Source organism: Lepidochelys kempii, chromosome 1 (genome assembly GCF_965140285.1).
Source record: "Lepidochelys kempii isolate rLepKem1 chromosome 1, rLepKem1.hap1, whole genome shotgun sequence".
Lineage (NCBI taxonomy): Eukaryota > Metazoa > Chordata > Testudines > Cheloniidae > Lepidochelys > Lepidochelys kempii.
This window is the reverse complement of record NC_136380.1, coordinates 233,593,776-233,614,059: the sequence shown is the minus strand read 5'-3', so window position 1 is coordinate 233,614,059 and position 20,284 is coordinate 233,593,776. Positions and strand designations below refer to the sequence as shown.

At 40.9% G+C, this 20,284-nt stretch overlaps 1 protein-coding gene across 20 annotated transcripts in view; it reads left to right on the top strand.

The window, feature by feature from the left end:
• C2CD5 (C2 calcium dependent domain containing 5) overlaps positions 1 to 19,963 on the top strand; it is a 134,497-nt gene extending 114,534 nt beyond the window's left edge. For 13 of the 20 annotated variants that reach the window (XM_073318152.2, XM_073318106.2, XM_073318114.2 and 10 more), the window contains 5 exons: positions 12,499 to 12,549; positions 13,545 to 13,646; positions 14,553 to 14,743; positions 18,034 to 18,180; positions 18,554 to 19,963. In XM_073318152.2, the coding sequence (XP_073174253.1) occupies positions 12,499 to 12,549; positions 13,545 to 13,646; positions 14,553 to 14,743; positions 18,034 to 18,180; positions 18,554 to 18,685 (623 nt within the window). In that variant the 3' untranslated portion in view covers positions 18,686 to 19,963. The remainder of the gene's footprint in view (positions 1 to 12,498; positions 12,550 to 13,544; positions 13,647 to 14,552; positions 14,744 to 18,033; positions 18,181 to 18,553) is intronic. The other 7 variants (XM_073318132.2, XM_073318218.2, XM_073318240.2 and 4 more) reach the window with 2 other exon arrangements.
• The last annotated feature ends 321 nt before the right edge of the window (positions 19,964 to 20,284 follow it).

The window sequence follows — 20,284 nt, the reverse complement described above, 5'->3', positions numbered from 1 at the left end:
TTTGATCCTCCAGCACCCTCAGCATTGAATCCTGCCTCCTCTCATCACGCTGCCGCCACCTTTCAGCTTCAGCCCTTTCTTCAGCCCGCCACTTACTCTCCTCAGCCCACCTCTCCTCCCGGTCGTTTTGTGCTTTCCTGCAGTCTGACATTGTGTACCTCTGCGCATTCGTCTGTGCTCTGTCAGTGTGGGAGGACAGCATGAGCTCAGAGAATATTTCATCACGAGTGCGGTTTTTTCGCCTTCTAATCTTCACTAGCCTCTGGGAAGGAGAAGATCCTGTGATCATTGAAACACATGCAGCTGGTGGAGAAAAAAAAAAAGGGACAGTGGTATTTAAAAAGACACATTTTATGGAACTATGGTACACTCTTTCACGGTAAACCTTGCTGTTAACATTACATACACAGCACATGTGCTTTCGTTATAAGGTCGCATATTGCCTCCACCCACCACGTGGCTAGCCCCTCACCCCTCCCTGTGGCTAACAGCAGGGAACATTTCTGTTCAGCCACAGGCAAACAGCCCAGCAGGAACGGGCACCTCTGAATGTCCCCTTAAGAAAAGCACCCTATTTCAACCAGGTGACCATGAATGATATCACTCTCCTGAGGATAACACAGAGAGATAAAGAACGGATGTTGTTTGAATGCCAGCAAACATGCACTGCAATGCTTTGTTCTACAGTGATTCCTGAGTAGGTGCTACTGGCCTGGTGTGGTAAAGTGTCCTACCATGGTGGACGGAATAAGGCTGCCCTCCCCAGAAACCTTTTGCAAAGGCTTTGGGAGTACATCTAGGAGAGCCGCAAATGCCAGGGCAAATTAATCCTTAAACATGCTTGCTTTTAAACCGTGTATAGTATTTTAAAAGGTACGCTCACCAGAGATCCCTTCTCCGCCTGGCGGGTCTGGGTGGCAGCCTTGGGTGGGTTCGGGGGGTACTGGCTCCAGGTCCAGGGTGAGAAACAGTTCCTGGCTGTCAGGAAAACCGGTTTCTCCGCTTGCTTGCTGTGAGCTATCTACAACTTCACCATCGTCATCTTCCTTGTCCCCAAAACCTGCTTCTGTGTTGCCTCCATCTCCATTGAAGGAGTCAAACAACATGGTAGTGGTGACTGAACCCCCTAAAATGGCATGCAGCTCATCATAGAAGCAGCATGTTTGAGGCTCTGACCCGGAGCGGCCATTTGCTTCTCTAGTTTTCTGGTAGGCTTTCCTCAGCTCCTTAAGTTTCACGCAGCACTGCTTCAGGTCCCTGTTATGGCCTCTGTCCTTCATGCCCTGGGAGATTTTGACAAATGTTTTGGCATTTTGAAAACTGGAACAGAGTTCTGATAGCACGGATTCCTCTCCCCATACAGCGATCAGATCCCGTACCTCCCGTTCGGTCCATGCTGGAGCTCTTTTGCGATTCTGGGACTCCATCATGGTCACCTCTGCCGATGAGCTCTGGCCAACATGGCAAGCTGCAGGTGACCATGCAAACAGGAAATTGAAATTCAAAAGTTTGCGGGCCTTTTCCTGTCTACCTGGCCAGTGCATCTGAGTTGAGAGTACTGTCCAGAGCGGTCACAATGGAGCACTCTGGGATAGCTCCCGGAGCCAATACCATCTAATTGCGTCCACAGTACCCCAAATTCGACCCAGCAAGACCGATTTAAGTGCTAATCCCCTTGTCGGGGGTGGAGTAAGGAAATCGATTTTAAGAGCCCTTTAGGTCAAAAAAAGGGCTTCATTGTGTGGACGGGTGCAGGGTTAAATCGATTTAACACTGCTAAATTTCGACCTCAACTCCTAGTGTAGACCAGGGCTTAAGGTTCCCTGACAAATGGCTATTATGTTGCTGTTTAGTGGTGCTTTCCATTGTTAAACAGCTATTGCATTCTACCTCAAAGGTAGTTGCATTTCAACAATGGATGAAGTGTTTCCTGTATAAGTGTATTAAAGGGTCAGATTGTCAGCTCCTGTAAATCAGTTCCATTTACTTCAGTATGTGTAGTAGCTGAGATTCTGGCCCAAATTGTTTTGGAATGAAATAAGTTTAATAAACGAAGGAGATCACTGTTTATTATGAACATTTCATTTTGGATGGTTAGAGAGCTCCCTCTTCTACCTGTTGTATAATGTCGCATATGCTATAAAAGAAGAAGTTTCACCATTGTTCAGATTTTTCCAGAGGTCAATACAGTCAGTTTGGAACAGTATCCTCTTCTGGTGGGTTTTTGTTTTTTTTTGTTTTGTTCTTTTCTGCTATGATCAGTTTAACTTTTTTATTATAGCCTGTGAAAAGAAAGGTTGGAAAAACTGGGCACGTTTAGTCTAGAGAAGATAAAAGGTAGGAAGGAGACATCAGTCTTCGAGTATGTGAAAGATTGATATAAAGAGGATGTTGATCACTTGTTCTCCATATCCATCAAGGTTAGGAAAAGAAGTAATTGGCTAAGTTTACAGTAAGAGAAATTCAGGTTAGATATAAAGAAAAAATTTCTAACTATAAGGAAAATGTGCTCATAGAATATTAGGGTCGGAAGGGACCTCAGGAGGTCATTTAGTTCAACCCCCTGCTCAAAGCAGGACCAATCTCCAACTAAATCATCCCAGCCAGGGCTTTGTCAAGCCTGACCTTAAAAACCTCAAAGAAAGGAAATTCCACCACCTCTCTAGGTAACGCATTTCACCACCCTCCTAGTGAAAAAGTTTTTCCTTATATCCAACCTAAACCTCCCCCACTGCAACTTGAGACCATTACTCCTCATTCTGTCATCTGCTACTACTGAGAACAGTCTAGATTTATTCTCTTTGGAAACCCCTTTCAGGTAGTTGAAAGCAGCTATCAAATCCCCCCTCATTCGTCTCTTCTGCAGACGAAATAATCCCAGTTCCCTCAGCCTCTCCTCATAAGTCATGTGCTCCAGTGCTCATATCATTTTTGTTGCCTTCCGCTGGACTCTTTCCAATTTTTCCACATCCTTCTTGTAGCGTGGGGCCCCAAACTGGACACGCTACTCCAGATGAGGCCTCACCAATGTCGAATAGAGGGGAATGATCACGTCCCTCGATCTGCTGGCAATACCCCTACTTATACAGCCCAAAATGCCGTTAGCCTTCTTGGCAACAAGGGCACACTGTTGACTCATATTCAGCTTCTCATCCACCGTAACCCATAGGTCCTTTTCTGCAGAACTGCTGCCTAGCCACTCGGTCCCTAGTCTGTAGCAGTGCATGGGATTCTTCTGTCCTAAGTGCAGGACTCTACACTTGTCCTTGTTGAACCTCATCAGATTTCTTTTGGCCCAATCCTCTAATTTAGCTAGGTCCCTCTGTATCCCTCCTACCCTCCAGTATATCTACCACTCCTCCCAGTTTAGTGTCATCTGCAAACTTGCTGAGGGTGCAATCCACGCCCTCCACCAGATCATTAATGAAGATATTGAACAAAACCAGCCACAGCACCGACCTTTGGGGCACTCCACTTGATACTGGCTGCCAACTAGACATGGAGCCATTGATCACTACCCATTGAGTCCGATGATCTAGCCAGCTTTCTATCCACCTTATAGTCCATTCATCCAGCCCATACTTCTTTAACTTGCTGGCAAAAATACTGTGGGAGACCCTGTCAAAAGCTTTGCTAAAGTCAAGGAATAACACGTCCACTGCTTTCCCCTCATCCACAGAGCCAGTTATCTCATCATAGAAGGCAATTAGGCTAGTCAGGTTTGACTTGCCTTGGTGAATCCATGCTGACTGTTCCTGATCACTTTCCTCTCCTCTAAGTGCTTCAGAATTGATTTCTTGAGGGCCTGCTCCATGATTTTTCCAGGCACGCACCCTTGGAGTGTCTCTGTCACTGCCTCAGTTCCCCTTAGCATGCTTTCTGTAAATGCAGTGAGACTTATATGTATATTGAATGGTGCCCTTTCAGAGGTCTAGTTTATCTAATCGAAAGGTGGAACATGTTTCTGCAAATAAGCCTCCACCTCAGCATCTTAGCTGGGGGTAGAGGGGTAGAGGGTGATGGGGGAAAGGGCAGAGTTAGCCTTAGTCAATCAACCCAATTTAAGTCCATCTGTGTCCTCCATCCAGGCTCTTGCAAGTGGGGCCCTTTTGACCCAGGGCCTCTTGTTATCAGCTGAGGAATGGTTCTTCATCTGAGTTCAGGGTACCCGGAGAGTTTAAACCCCAGAAACCCTTCTCTGGAGCAGCATATAATTCCTTTGTGATCTGGAGTTCTTACTGTTACTTGTTGAGGTCCTGCCACTGGGACCAGGTTTTGCTAGGGCTTGGCATTCACAGGTCTTCCTTTTCCTTTCCTGCAAGTAGCACTCTTCCCTGGTTTCCTAGTGAGGCTCCATCACCCTGGGAAGCCCTCTGCTTAGAAGCATTTCTCTGAGCTCTAACTTCCTTTCTGAGCCATCATAACTCTTCCTAAGGCTATGTTCTTTAACTAGTTAATTGTCACCCAGCTAGTTAAAGAATTATCTCTTCCCCAGGTGGATCTGTGTTTGCTCATTCTCCTTATTGGAGTCCACAGTTAAGATGGGTGCCTGACCACCCCCGTCCCTTAAGGGCCAGCCCCCATGATAGATAGATAAGCATTGGAACAGGTTATCTGGAGAAGTTGAGGAATTCCTGTCATAGACGTTTTTAAGAACAGGCTAGACACATACCTATCAGGGATGGTCCTGATATACTAAACCCTGCCTCAGTGTAGGAGGATGGACTAAATAACCTCTTGAGATCCCTTTCTCCCTTACATTTCTGTGACTCTGTGAACAATCTGGTATACATATACAAATTCTGTGCAAAACAGAGATGCTTCCCTTTATTTTAAGCTCCAGATGGATATTTCAAAGTTACCTTCTGTTGTTTTACTAAGGCACTGGGTATTATTTAGTCTTCCGAGTATTCTGGTGTCCATCAGTCAGTGTCATAGATCTCTCATGCCTTTGAGAATCAATGTTTTAACAGTTTAGCCAGTTATACAGGAAGAACGGTTGAAAACCCAGACATAACCATTTCGACCTCTGTTTTTTTCCACTTCAACCCTCTTTCCCCAACTGTAATCACAATGAAGGGAGAGGTGAAACATTCGTCATTTGTGGCAGCAGGAGACCATTCTCCAAAGATTACATTCAATTTTTTGGTAACTGACTCTCTTAATTTTCCATTAAATTAAGCATGATGGCATCCCTGATGTGGCACTTCCTTGGTTTCCATTATTTTATTACACAAACTAGCCTTCTTTCAGTATGGATTTCAATGTTAACTCACTATAGTATTTGTGAGTCTTCAGTATCTTTTCACTCTATTAATACTAGAACACTTTATTTGCATACTAGCCAGTGACCAGTAGAGGGTAGTCTATTCCTATGTAAGCAAATAACCTTTTTCAGTGTTCTTCACATTTTGTCATATTGTACAGTACACTGTTCTGGAATCTTTTAACTAGACAGTTATCTAATCTCTTTTGATTGTTTACATATAGGCACTAGGGTCTCAATGTAATTATATAATTATCTCAAAAGTAAATTATCTACTCTGATGATAATCCCCCATATTTTACTTACTATTCTGTAAAATTATCATTAGCTTTAACATACTGGCACAGACTCTTTTGGTATATTAACCACTAATGAAAAAATAGTTTTTTTATCATCCCTGCAACAGAAGTCTACAAAGACTCATATTCATATAATAGCCTGCAGACTTTTATATATTATCTCATTTTAAAGCTTTCATAATACACTTTATGGCTTCAGTAGGTTGTTACTACCACCACAGCATATTAAAGGGGCACACAGTCAACTTGAACGTCACATTTCTGTCTGCACACTTTTGTCTACTATTGGTAAAGTAAAACCCAAGATTAGTATAACTGAAAAGTTAATGCAAAGAAAATGTTTCTCTCTTTTTCACTTTTAAATTGTACATTTGGTGACATTTTTTGTATAGCTGATTTCATTGTTTTGTTGGTCGTCCTATCTCACATACTAGTTTGATGGCAGTACTCTCATGCAGCTCTGTGGCAGGGAGCACATGCCCTAGGCCTTTCAAGAGGATGTTTACTTGCAACAGCAGCAGAGTTTGGGTCCAGAAGAGTGAGTGAGGCCTTTTCCCAGAGACCCGTCACATTATTCTGTGGTTAACAGCAATCTGTGGACAGTGGGAGTCCCTGGAACCCTAACAGAGTTTGGGCACCCTGTTCTTCCTCCCCTATAATCCTGAATGTGGCTGATAGCAATGGGAGCATGGAAGTGGAGCAGCTGAGCCTCTTTCTTCCCTGCACCAGGTTAGGGAGCAACAGCAGCCAGGGAAGGGGTTGTGAAGCCCTCTTCTCTACTCGGATCTTTGGAGACTAAAGGAAGAAGAGGTTCTTGACTTATTGGGTCTCCAGTACAGGTCCTGGAGTAGTTTAGAAGTTGGGAGGTCGTACTTTGTTGCTGTTGCTGAAGATGCTGGCCAACAGACAGGTATGTGAATGGAAGGGCAAGAGGGGGCTCTTGGTTGCACCCACTCTCCCTTGCTGTAAAGACTCTTCAGAACATCAGCAGGGAAATAGGAGCATCTTTATACAACTTTAAAAATAGATTTAAAATACATATATTCTAGTATTTAAAGGGTGATAGTTGCTGACAATGGGTGTCAGTAACAAGTGCAGCTAAATCAAAGTTGGAGCACAGTTTAACTGCAAGCGTAGGCAAGGACAGATTGTGTTCAAGTCCTTTTCAGAAGGAAACATGATGTGTCCAGGTCTAGACTTGTAACTAAATTCTGTTCCAGTGCGAGTTAAGCTGCACCGCTGCTAACAGCTCTAGCAAGCAGTGAGTAATTTTTTTGTAGACAAGGCTATCATGGCTCCATGTGATGCTGTGCTAGCTATTTCCTTTAGCCATTCTGAGTAGCCAGGAACCAGTGATAATCCATTTAGCTATGATCAAATTTTAAAAGTGCTATCTGTTACAACTATGACTGGTTTTTAACAGACTGGAAATGCAGGTTTTCATAGGAGAGACCTGGATGACTTCTGTAAAACTGTAGCGAGACTGTCAGATGAAAGTACAATAGATTTGATAACTACACCTTGATCGTGCAAGGACAACATAGGTGGACTAGAACTCTCCACACATGCTGACAGAGTCTGCCCACATGGTTTTCCTTGCAAGATCTGGGCGTTAGCCTCTGCAGCATTTACTTAATCCAGGGCCTTTCACCCATCTTAATAGTAGCCATGTTACCAACCCTCTCCATTTAATCATGAATCTCATGGGTTTTACTTAAAGCCCAGTTCCTGGAATCCTGTGATTACATGAGAATCTCTGGGTTTTTTTTTAAAAAAAAATAAGTTCCTAGACCTCATGATTGTGGAGAAAAGTTTGGAATTGTGACCTGAGTGCACCCTGAAAGCTTAGGAAGCAAAGAAAAAGAGTCCCAAATTTATTATTTTTTAAGTACAGAGTCGCACACTCTGTTGCTTATGGTAGGCTGAGCTGTACGCCCAATGAGAGAGACCCGCATATTGAGCTGTGGCCCTGATTTTCCTCTCATATCAATGGGAATCAGCCTTACAGACAAGACCGATAGACCGACAGACAGACAAATGCCATCAAGTTGAGTGTAGGGCCTTGCTTCACTCTGCCAAAAAAAAACTCATGGATTTTTAAACTATTACGGCTCTTTGGCTCCTAGTTCATGATATTTGAACTTTGGGAGTTGGGCAATACTAACAGTTCAGACTTTTATTAAGTAAATGATAGATATAAGGAGGAGGGAAAGGCTGTAACTTGTTTCCAGTATCTCATCTGAGAGTTACAGTTTCTTGTAAAAATCAGCAAAAAGTGGGAGGCTGAATTCAGTATAGTCTCTCAAGTTGAGCCATTTGTAGATGAGTTCAGCTAAGCAAGCCTTTCTTCTAAAATGTTTTATGAAGTCTTCTATAATTTGAGCAGAATACTTCTTGTGCTCTCGAATGTAGAAGAAAGTGAGACAGATACATGATATCTGTTCAGAAGGTATTGGATTTCTGCCATTTTCCCATTAAGTACTAGCTCTTTAATGCTTGACCCCAGAGTCAGGTAGGATTGAGTTAAATATATTTGTGTTCTATTGGTAGTGTCTTCTTATTCCTCAAGGCTGAGCAGGAAATTCCCTAGGCTAGAAACAAGTACAGTAACTCCTCACTTAACGTTGTAGTTATGTTCCTGAAAAAAGCGACTTTAAGCAAAATGATGTTAAGCAAATTCAGTTTCCCCATAAGAATTAATATAAAGGGGTGGGGGGGGAGGGTTTCCCAGTGAAATTTTTTTCACCAGACAAAAGACTATATTATATAGATGTACACATGGTATAAGTTTTAAACAAACAATTTAATACTGTACACAGCGGTGATGATTGTGAAGCTTGGTTGAGATGGTGGAGTCAGAAGGTGGGATATTTTCCAGGCAATGCCTTACTGCTAAATGATGAACTAGCACTCCGCTGAGCCCTCAAGGGTTAACATGTTGTTAATGTAGCCTCAGACTCTACAAGGCAGCACGAATGGAGGGAGGGAGGGGAGATAGCATGGCAGGCAGACAGACACACACTCTGTGTGTGTGTGTGTGAGGGAGAGCGAGAGAGACAGACAGACACACACACACATTGCCCCTTTAAGTACACTGACCCAGATCAGGAAGTTGAGACAGCAGGTTCTGTCCCCCCCCCCGCTCTATGGAAATGGGGTAAGGGGGGAGCGGGACACCCTGATATTAGCGCGCACACACACACACACACACATACACACACACACACACACACACACACCAGGAGGCTCCCCGGAACAGCTCCGAGGCAGAGGACAGGAGCAGGACATGGCAGTGGCAGGAGGGACAGCTGAACTGCTGGCAGGTTCGCACAGGGAACTTAGAGGAACGGGATGTTGATGGGGGGCTGCTGGTCCACCCTGGTTCCAAGCCCCCACCAGCTAGCTGCAACAGGCTGCTCTTTCTGTAAGCAGTGGACAAAGCAGGCGGCTGCCAAACAACGTTATGAGGGAGCATTGTGCAACTTTAAATGAGCATATTCCCTAATTGATCAGCAACGAAACAACATTAACTGGGACAACTTTAAGTGAGGAGTTACTGTACTGTATAATTAAGCCCCTTCATTTTCAGTTTAAACCAATTTTTATCGAAAAAATCTCAGGTTTTATAATAAGTATTCATTTTTTTCTGATTTTCACCCTACTTTTATATCATTCAAATATATAAAAAACAACTTGTTTTGTTTGGAAAATACAATACATTGCATGAGATATATGTATTACGATAATACATTAGTTTGTGGGTATATGCAAAGCTGCCTGTTGAAGCAAGGCTAAGTATTAGTCCAAAAGACACAATAAACAAACTCTGAAGTGCATACACATCTGAACATACTGATGAATCTCACACTCACCACATACACATGTCAAGCTGCTAGCAGATAACGGTTTAAAGATCCAAAACACTAAAATGGGAAGAAAACAAAAATCAGTATCAGAATACATTTCAGAACACAAGGAAGTATTTGAAAGTTTAAAAACAAAAAAACAGGAGAAAAGGATGAAGTTGAGTTATGCGCTGCAAATGGTGTGACCCAATTATGAAATGTAAATATTTATAGGCTAACAGTTCTAAGTCTACAACAGTAAACTGTATATTCAAGTGAAAAGTTTATTTGGGAATTACAGATATATTATATTCTTAAACTCAGAAGTGGCATTGTGTTTTGAGTTCTGTTTTAGTTTGGCAGCAAACCACATTGAACTCCCTACTGAATACTTTTTCCCTGTCCTTCCATCCACCAAAATAAACCCCGGCATTTACCCATAGAAAGTATTAATAGTTTTTTGCATCGATTTTTACCTGTTTTTGTTGTTGTAGTGATAAACACCGATAAATTCCTGTGAAAAATTAAATAAAATAAAAACTGAAAACGAAGGGCTCTGTGTATAACAGCTTGTTATATAGTGTGCTACTGAAAACATGGTCTGATCTCAGAGGTGAAAGAGGCCATCTATCATAAGAAGGAAAAAAAGAGAAACAAAGAGCAGACATGACTATATTTCATAGAGCAACATTGTCTATAGGAAAATTCAGCAAAGGTGAACCATGTGGAAAAAGCACATCCTGGGGATAGACACAGTGTATTCTGAGGCTGCTCATTTCTCAGGCATGTTTAACGATTGTTCTTGTATATGATTAGGAATGCCTTATAAAATCCCTGGGGAATTTGTTGGAAAGTACGAGAAATAATCTTGATAGGGAGAATGGAGTACATTGAACAAGTATATGAACCTATGGAGAGGAAGAGAAAGTCCTATGGTTATGCTTGTTGCATTCCTTCCCCAAACAATTTTGAGAGCTATGTAAATGGCTTGAATGTATCCCATTTTTCTGAGTATAATTGTTATTACTCATTGAATAAAACGGGATTGGAATAAAGCAGTAATAAGTTGTGCAAAGGCTTTTAAAACCTACTGGGGAGCCATCGATGACTGGATCTTTCCCAGAGGGAATAACAGTGGTGATTTGGGCCCAGAATATTAACCTATCCAGTATTTCTTATCAAGCTTGAATAATTTGACAGAAGGTAGGATCCTCCTCAAACAGATCCCATTTCTAAGCAGAGAAAGCACTCTCAGCTTGGTGTAAAAATTGATTATAGCACTAAATTTCTTGGAGGTCACTGGTTACATCACCCTGATTCCACAGTTCATTGTGTGTGGGAGTATTGCTGTGCCCATGTGAACCCCCATTGACTTCAGTGGAACTCTATATGGGCACTGCAGTCTGCTCACATACAATGAATTTTAAAATTGGGGCCTTAGATGGCCCTCTTGCTTTATTTGTGTGGAAGGAATATCCGTCTTGGCCTGACTTTTTTTTTTTTCTTTTTTTCTTTTTTCCCTCCCCAAAACATGAAGAAAATTGCTCAGTTATTTGAGTTTCATGGAAGTTAAAACTGTCTCCAAATAAATCATCTGAATTTTATGTACTAATAACTCAACTACAACTTGACTTAAAACATTTTAGGAGGAACTGATTACCCTTATTTTTAGGTTTTCCAACACTTTCCATTATAAAATAATTCTGTGACCTGTTATGAGGAGATTTCACACCTCTGTTGTTTACAGCAGGCCTTTGAAATTTTGCAAAAAAAAAAAAAAAAAAAAACCCTCAAACTAGGGTCTTTTTTTTTGTCCCATGAAATTCTGTTTGTTTGTTTTTTTGTGGGTTTTTTTTTGTTTGTTTGTTTAAAAAACCTTGATGGGCATTTCTTAAATAACAATAACTCATAATTTTGACATCTCAGTAGCTATAGCTGTTTATCCAGATCATGGGTACCAGCATGGGAAGAAGCAGCTTTCACAGAGCTGTTACTTACCTCAGCCTGTATTGTTCACCTGTATGGGTGATGAGTGCACTCTGCCCCAAAGTACCAGCGAGTGTTATTGTCATCATTCTGTGGAAAGTATACTGGGCCAAGTATAGATCTGGTTCAGAGTATTTCCTAGGAGCCAGGGGGAAACCGGAAGGCACATTATGTTTCTGAGCATCAATTTCTGTCTCCTCCTTCAGGGATAGCGCAGTTATGAGCTGCACGTAGCTTGGGGCTTGGAGCAAAGCCACAACTGAGTCCAAAGGAAGTGCGGTATGCCATCCTCCCCCACCGCCCGCTCTAATAAAAGCCAACATAAAAGACTCTTGGAAGTCTTGCTCAGTTTCAGGCAGCTGAAGATGAAAAATTCCATAATTATTACGTAAAAACCTTTAAAATAATAGTTTGTGTATTGGAACAACCTTAGCCGGTTCCCGTCAACAATTGTAACAAAGTTTGGAGCACAGTCAAATATAATTTAAATATCTTAATTTGGATTAGAGTGTTGCATTTTTACTGCTCTCTCCTCTGTGTAACAGTTGCTTTATGCATATCCTCTATGCTCTGCATTTCTATGCACCCAATCAAATGGGTTAACCATTAATCTGCTTCATTGCATATATGTTCTGTTATAGTCCTCCGCTGTAATCTTTTATCTAAATTATACAGATTAGGTTCACTTAATCTTTCTTCATAAATCACACTGTAATACTTTTATAATTTTGTTTACCCATCTGCAGAATCTCTCGTTTTTGTCTTTTTTTTGTTAGCAAGTTGCTCTAAATGGTACCCAAGTACTTCTGAGTGCCAAGGAGTATGTATAGTTTCATATCATAGTGTGTGTTTTAAATTTAATGGTGAAGTTGATTGATTGATTGTACTATGCTACAAGAGTACATTCATCAAATCCACATAGATGTAGTACTTACTGAATTCATGTTTGTAATGAGACCCTAAAACCACCAGAGAGAGCTTTTTTTCTGCCAGTTTAATCTCTAAAATCTTTAATAGAAGAAAAAAGATCCTTTGTACAATATATCTGTGCAGTTAATGTTGTTCATATGTTACATGAGTGGAATTCGTTTTGTCTTACTAGAGGTCCTGGAGAATGCAAGTTCCCAGACAGGTATACCAGCTGCACAGAGAGGTGAGTTTACTTAATTTAGCCATAAGCCAGAACAGGGTGGACATTCCTGGGCCACTGGTCCACACTTTGCATTTGTCTTCATTCACCCAGGAAGTGTTTACCGGTTGCCTAGGAATGCATGCTCTGCTATGGCTTATTGATATCAGAATGTGTTTTTTAAAAAAATCACAAGAGATAGTTGAGATTATTTGCACTAATTAAGAGAGTCTTTCCTGCATATAACTATATCTGCCAGAGAAGTAGTTCCTCAGAGAAAAGTTTTGTTATTTAATTCGTTTTGGCTTACTTTAATGTTAATTTGTATTCCTTTGTTTTTACAGAGTAATGTGCAAAAGATCGGTTATTAAAAGGTCCTTGGATGCTTGCCAAACTGTTCTCAAGACCAGTTTCAGGGGTACTAACCTAAAAACAAGACAGTGTCATAGCAGAAAAACAACCCTTCGGTTTTAATTGTAAAAATGCCTTTTTGGGAGAAAAGTAATGCTTCAAAAGGAAAATACTTGCACATTAAAAATTGAGAGGTTGTTCCAACTCATGACTTTTACCCTAACCCAAACCATGTTTTCAGGCTGAAGGCAGCAGAAGTGATTGATAGTTACATCCAGGAACTTTAAATTCATGGTCAACAGCTCCTTGTGAAAAAAAGAATAGGAATACAAATTGAGATTAAATAGAGCTAAAATAACATTAAGAAACTAAAACTAGTTACTTAAGGTGAAGAAGCTAGCAAAAGGTGTGATGATTTTATTTACACGTTTCCAGTGATGAAGTCACAGTCGGTTTACAGCTTTGACATCATCAGTAATCAGTACATTGCTTTGGACAATATAGGATAGGGCTGTACATTTAACTTTTCCTTTAAACAGACATGAAAGGGATATTCATTCTTCCTCAGATACAGAAAATTGCTTCATCAAAAGGAGCATTGAGGTGGGCAAGAGACGTCATCCATTTTTTCTTTGTTTTTTCTTTTGTTTTTCTGTCTGTGTTTTCAGCAACGTCAGTTGATTACAGTTCCTTTGCAGACAGATGCAACAGCTGGATAGAGCTCATTAAACTGAAAGCTCAGACCATAAGGCGTGGATCAATTAAGACAAGTAGGCGGATGTTTCTACCACTTTATGATAATCTGAGACATATCTCTGATTTCCCAGTGGTGGAGGGTGGAGTTTCCTACCCAGTAGTGGCATTGCAATTCAAAAGCAGAACAAATATCCAAGCGCAAAAACTACAGATGCTTTCTAGTGACTGTTTCAAAATAAATTAATTTAGGAATTATGAGTTAGTAGTTTAAATGCAGAATGCAATCTTTTTATTCAAGTTGTTGATTACTAAAAAACAGTTACCAATAAAGTATATAGCTATAAATAGGCATGTTAATTGTATATCATATATGCATACACTTTGTGGGTGTAGGTGTATGTATAAACTTGGAAAAAAATTTGTGAGAAACAGGTAGCAATCATGTAGGTGACAGTCAAACCAATTATCACTAAATTAGCAATTTGTGAGTTATTCTTCAGTAGTTCTTTGGTCGAAGATCTGTCTGTTTTACTTAAATTAGTCAAGATTAAGGTTATCTGAAAGTTGACAATGAAGAATATGTTAATGGAAAATGCTGCACTGGGGAAACATGATAACTTTCACACTCTTCCTATAATAATTTGTTCCTCCAGCAGATATTTATTTCAAAATGTTGGCACCTTTTTTCCTTTACCTTCACTGATAACTGATTGTTGTATGTGCAGCTGCTGGCCTCAATATTTTCTTTTGCAGGAATGCCACTCTTCCAAATAAATTCCATTGCAGCTTTTTGTCTTTTTGCATGCATTGCATGATAAATTCCTTTCTTTCATGACATGGCTGAACATCACAGGCAGCTGAATATAATCACCAAGCTATTTGGAAACCATAAAGAAGAGTTGTTTTGTTTTAAGAACAAGTCACTGATCATACTCAATAGTTACTTTCTTTTCTTTTCTTTTCTTTTCCACCTTTTTTAGCTGCTTCTCTTGACAAAGCAAGTCCACTGGCTGAGGGACACTTGCGTCACCGTTCTGTTCCATCATGCACCAATTCTACTGTCTCGGTTGTTAAGATGACACCTCTTTCTTTTATCCCTGGGGCAAAAATAACCAAGTATCTTGGGATAATCAACATGTTTTTTATTCGAGAAACCACTTCTTTACGTGAGGTGAGCTGCATATTAGGACTTTGCACTTTTTTGTGAATTGATAATAACAAAGCTAAATGAGTTTACTGTCTGAATTAACTGTATGGCACAGGAAGAGAGCTGACTTTTCACAACTTAGGCACTGTGTGCTAAGCGAGTGGGAGTCACATAAAGGTGATCCACTTATTTGTTGTTCCTCTCACGTTATAAAAAGGGCTGCTTCATTTGCTTATTCTTCAAATTGGTAGGAAGAAGTGTTACTCACCCATGTAGCCAGTAAAATAGCATTACATGGTCAGTGGGTCCATTATCATTGGTGGCCATTTTAGTGTACGCCAATCACTGCACCGCATCCAGACAAAGTAAAACCAGCAAATGGAAAAATGTCTTTTCATTTCAATGGCTATTGGAGCTCCTTTGGACCCTAAAACCGAGATTTGCTCAAATGCTAAAAACTGATCTTTAGTTAAAGGAAAAGATCAATGGTAGGCTTTCAAAGCATGTATGGCTTTTGGGGTTCCTTATTCAGTCTTTTATGCAAGGATTCACAAATTACATATGGCCATTTGAACAAGCAGCATTCCAAGCCTTCCCAGCCACATACATCTGAGCTGGTTCAGGAATGCCGTAAACGTTTGAAAAGCCTGCCGCTGTGTATAACCAGTGGAAGCAGCTTACTGTTAGTGCTATCCTATAGAACAGAGGTGAGGAAACTACGGCCTGTGGGCCACATCTGGCCCCCGGGACCCTCCTGCCAGGCCCCTGCCCCGCTGTTCCCCCTCCCCTGCAGCCTCAGCTCACTGCACAGCCAATGCAATGCTCTGGGTGGCGGGGCTGCGAGCTCCTGGGGCAGCGCAGCTGCAGAGCCCGGCCTGACCCAGTCCTCTGTGCTGCGTGGCTGGCTCCAGCTGGGCGGCACGGCTGCAGCGCTGCCAGTCACCGGTGCTCCAGGCAGTGCAGTAATGGGGGGTGGGGGTGGATAGAGGGGAGGGTGGTGGTCGGGGGGCGGGGGTGTGGATAGGGGGCAGGGCGGTCAGAGGGCAGGAAACGGGGGGTTGAATGGGAACAGGGGTCCCAGGGGGACAGTGAGGAAGGAGGGGGGGTTGGATGGGGTGGCGGGGGACTGTCAGGGGCAGGGGTTCTGGGGGCAGTCAAGGTACAGGGAGAAGTGGTGGTTGGATGGGGCAGGGATCCCGGCCGGGGGGGGCATCAGAGAACAGGGGGGGTTGTATGGGGCAGGAGTGCCAGGGGGGCCGGCGGGGACTGGGCCATGCCTGGCTATTTGGGGAGGCACAGCCTCCTCTAACCAGCTCTCCATACAATTTCTGAAACCCGATGCGGCCCTCAGGCCAAAAAGTTTGCTCGCCCCTACTGTAGAAGCTTTGGACAGCCAAACTTCACATTTAAATCTTGCAAATTATGGCCTTGTAATTTACATATCTTTAAAATTTAATTGAAAACTACATGTTATTTTTCAAAGTGATGTATGACGTAACTTAATCTGTCACCCTAGGGTCTTAATTTCTCTGTGCCTCAGTTTCCCCACCTGTATTCTTTAGGACAAGGATCCTTTTTTTACTCTGTTTGCACAGTGCCTAATACAACATTGTCCTCGGATGGAATGTAATACAGTTAGATAATCATAATATCTAAAAATGGTTGCAAATTATATCCACTCTTGGAAATTATTCTGAGCATATGAATAGTATTTTCTGTTCATTATTTATTATGATGGTTTGGCAGTTCCTTTATGAAATATTGAGTAGTCCAAGGCCCTTTAACCTTTTCAGAGGTGTTTGCAAAATTTTCAAAAAGTGAAGAGTGCCATACATCTGGCTTATCCTGTGTGTTTTAGATACTGCAGTCTACATGCAGATAAACAAAATCTTTTCCTTTCTCTTTGTATCGTTAGATTATTATGCCTACTTACTGGGATCATTATTCTATTGATCTTTTTGCACTGATGCAGTAATCTGTGTAGATTTAGATTTTGACAGGATATGTCTTATGCAGATGATAAACTGGTGTCCATATATTGGGTTTCTCACTGCAGTTGACTTTCTTTAGGCTGTATGCCTGGAAATATTGTGGAACAATAAAAATAATTTTGGCCTTTTATCAATTAATCATCATATATATTTCCTGTTTTCTGGCTCCTAGCCTCTTTACTCGTCTATAGTAACTTGGGACGGTCAAAACTTGTCATTCAGGTTTCTAAGATTAGCTGTGCCCCTTTTGCTGCCTGCCAGCGGTGCAGACACAGGGGAAGTCAGTGTTCCTGCCTTTCATCTTCCATTCCTAGCTTTTGCAGCTATTTTGGCTCAAGCACTACGGACTTCAGTTTCTTTCCTCAGTCCTTTCTGACTTCCTTCAAAGTGGCTGTTAGTGGAGACTCTCTTCTCCCTTCAGGAACCATATGTGGAGCAGTACACTTCAGTGTCCTCTCCACTCCTCCTCCCAGTTTAGTTGGCATGGCACAGCAGATAAACAAGCAAAAAAAAAACAACCACCTTTAAGTTTTTCAAAATATGCTCTGCATATGAGAAATCCTGTTGGGGTCAACAGAAGGAAAGCTCTGTCACAACTGTTCTGGCTCAGGGACCTCATTCAGCCAGGGTGTAGAACAGAGAGCACAGCTTCTATGTCTGGTTTTCCTTCTGCCACATGCAGGAGAGACTGTGGAAAAAGCAGGCTGTCATCAGCGGGCGTTGCACCACTGTGACAAAAACTGGGCTGTAACTGGAGTTCTTTAAGATGATTACACAGATCCACATGACTCCTCTTAGTTCCTGTTTCTTCAGGAATTGGAGTTAGTGGAAAGAATTGAGAGGCTGGCCTTGCCTGCAGCTCCACGTATTGTTTCAGATCTGAAAAATCCAGTCCCCTGAAGAGTGTGCCCACAATTCCAAACAGCCAGTTTTCTAGGGGGTCCCAACAAAATTGTGGGCTCTGCAGGAGTGTCTTAAGTGTGTGGGTATATTCAAGTGATGATTTTGAAGAATTGCAGTTACAGGTAAATAACCTCTTTATTCTTTTCTTGTTTACTCATGTAGCAGGATTTCTTCATTTGTTTTTCAGCAGATGCTCATTCACCCATAAGCAGGTGATGCATAACTCTCAGAACAAGTTCAGTCTTTATATTTTACAGGGAAGTACAATTTTACAGGACAAGATGTTGCTCCTCTAAAATATATACCAATCAGCATTCATTGGAAGGGAATAATTTGAAAGGAGAGAAACATAAGTAAGATATCCAGTGCTGTTTTGTGACAGTAACATAAAATCCACTTGTGTCTGTTTTTTCTTTTTAGGAGGGTGGAGTCAGTGGCTTTCTCCATGCTTTCATTGCTGAAGTGTTTGCAATGGTGAGGGCTCACGTTGCGGCTTTAGGGGGAAATGCAGTTGTCTCGTACATAATGAAACAGTGTGTTTTCATGGAGAACCCAAACAAAAATCAGGTAAATTGTGATTGAAATGACAATTTCTCTGACCATTAAAGAACCCGCTGATGTAACCAATCTTATAGCAAAATACCGATGTAGGATGAGGTTATTCTAATCAGTCCGCATAACTACAAAGAGGAGTAAGTCTGTCTCTCTCTGTCTTTTTTTCTTTATATAGTTATGTGGACTTGGAAGAGATCTAGTGGGCATAATTTGACCCAATAGGAAGTTTTTGATTTGTTTTTTTTTTAATTTTTATTTTAGAATTAGAGTTAACGTATCAGAATGATATGGCAAGAACCTAGGTGAATGAATTTCATTGATTTTCATTGAAAATATACTCCATAAAGGATATATTTAACTATTTAAAAATTCTCTCTCCTTGCAGGCACAGTGTCTAATAAATGTCAGTGGGGATGCAGTGATAGTTGTACGTGAATCTGAATTAGAAATGATACCAGTGCAACCATCTGCTGCAGTCTCTCAACCTGCCAGTGCTGGAGGAGATGTCACGACATGAAGCCAGAAGACATGGAATGGCTCTCCCCAAAGTAGAAAGATCTCTGCACAGTGTGGGAATGTATAGCTTTGCCTCTTCAAAAATCAATAATTCTCCAAAATATTACAATCAGCTAAATCCGAGACAATCGCTAACCTTCGTCCATCAACTTTACATAATAGCCAGGGCAGCATTTTATTGGCAAGTACCCTGTAATTCCCTTTTTTAAATTACTAGCCCCTGTGAAATCTAGGCAGAAGATGAGGCATTGATCTAAAGGAATTCCATAGAGCTCCTGAAATAAAACAGGAACTTACCTATGTTTTTTCTTTATGTAGTTGTTTGAGAGGGCCAGAACAAATAACTCAAACAGTAACTGAGACTGATAATGCTTGTTCATGTTAATTTACTCTTAGTTAATTTGAGAAACAAACTGGAAGATTATCAAGAAACTGGAATCAGCTGCCTTTGAATGAGCAAGAGATCATGAATTGGTTTAAAAAAATGTTACCAAATAAGCAATCAATCTGAAATTAAGTCTGTGAAGAGCTTTAGCTCATGGAACTTTGAGAGGAAAAAAGCACCAGAAATGACTGTCTGAATTTAACAGCGTGCGAAAATGTTTTTCAGCTGTTTGTGAACAAGTGCATATTTTTATTGTACAACATATTTTTTTATTTTAAATGTTCGATATTGTTGCTGCATTGTGAGCATAACTATAGTAAAACAAAATAAATTATTATATCTGGTTCAGATATTATAAGCTCATTTCCATATTAACATTTGTACAATCCTTTTTTTTTTTTTTTTTGGAAAGAGTCTGCAAAATATTGTCTTAAACTACTGAAGTCCAGTTTTTTAGGGCATGATCTTGCAATATTGATACAGACAAAATCCGAGAGACAGTCACCTGCATATATGGAGGCAGAATCAGGCCCTCTGTATTTTGCTATCTGGAAATGTCTGGCTAACTTGGATAAAAGCACTATTAAAGGACATTAACTTCTGCAAGTCAGGTTTCCTTTCAAATTCTATAATTGGGAGATGATGGGTACTGCAGGAAAAGGAAACAATCCATTTCCAGCAAATCTTTTGAAGACTTTGGTAGAATAATATAAAGACTGACTCTTTAGATTTGAAGACAATTTTGTGGGAATGTGTGTTGACAACATCTAAAATGGAACTTGAATAAATGTGTAAACTTGAATGTAAATATTCTATGTAGTCAGACCCAAATATCCCATTGTATATGAGCATGAAAATCATATTCCTCTTTGTACAATAAATTTCTGTATTAAACCACTGGATTTTTTTTGTTCGTTGTAGGTCAGCATATAATAGCTACATGCTGAAGCTTTTGGAATGGCATGGCAAGCTCATCTTCAAATATAAAGAAGGGTAGAGATTAGTAATCTCTTTAACAAGGTTTTGAATTGGGTGCCCTTAAGGGGATTTGGTTCATCAAGCTTAATTACATTTTGTTAAATTCTGTGGCAGTGATCAATAAAGCTTCTCTTATTTAGGGTATGTCTACACTTGCAGAGTTTTTGTGCTGTAAGTTTCATCAGGGATAGGGAACCCGTGAAGATAAAGCACTGGTTTGTGTACTCACTTAATTCC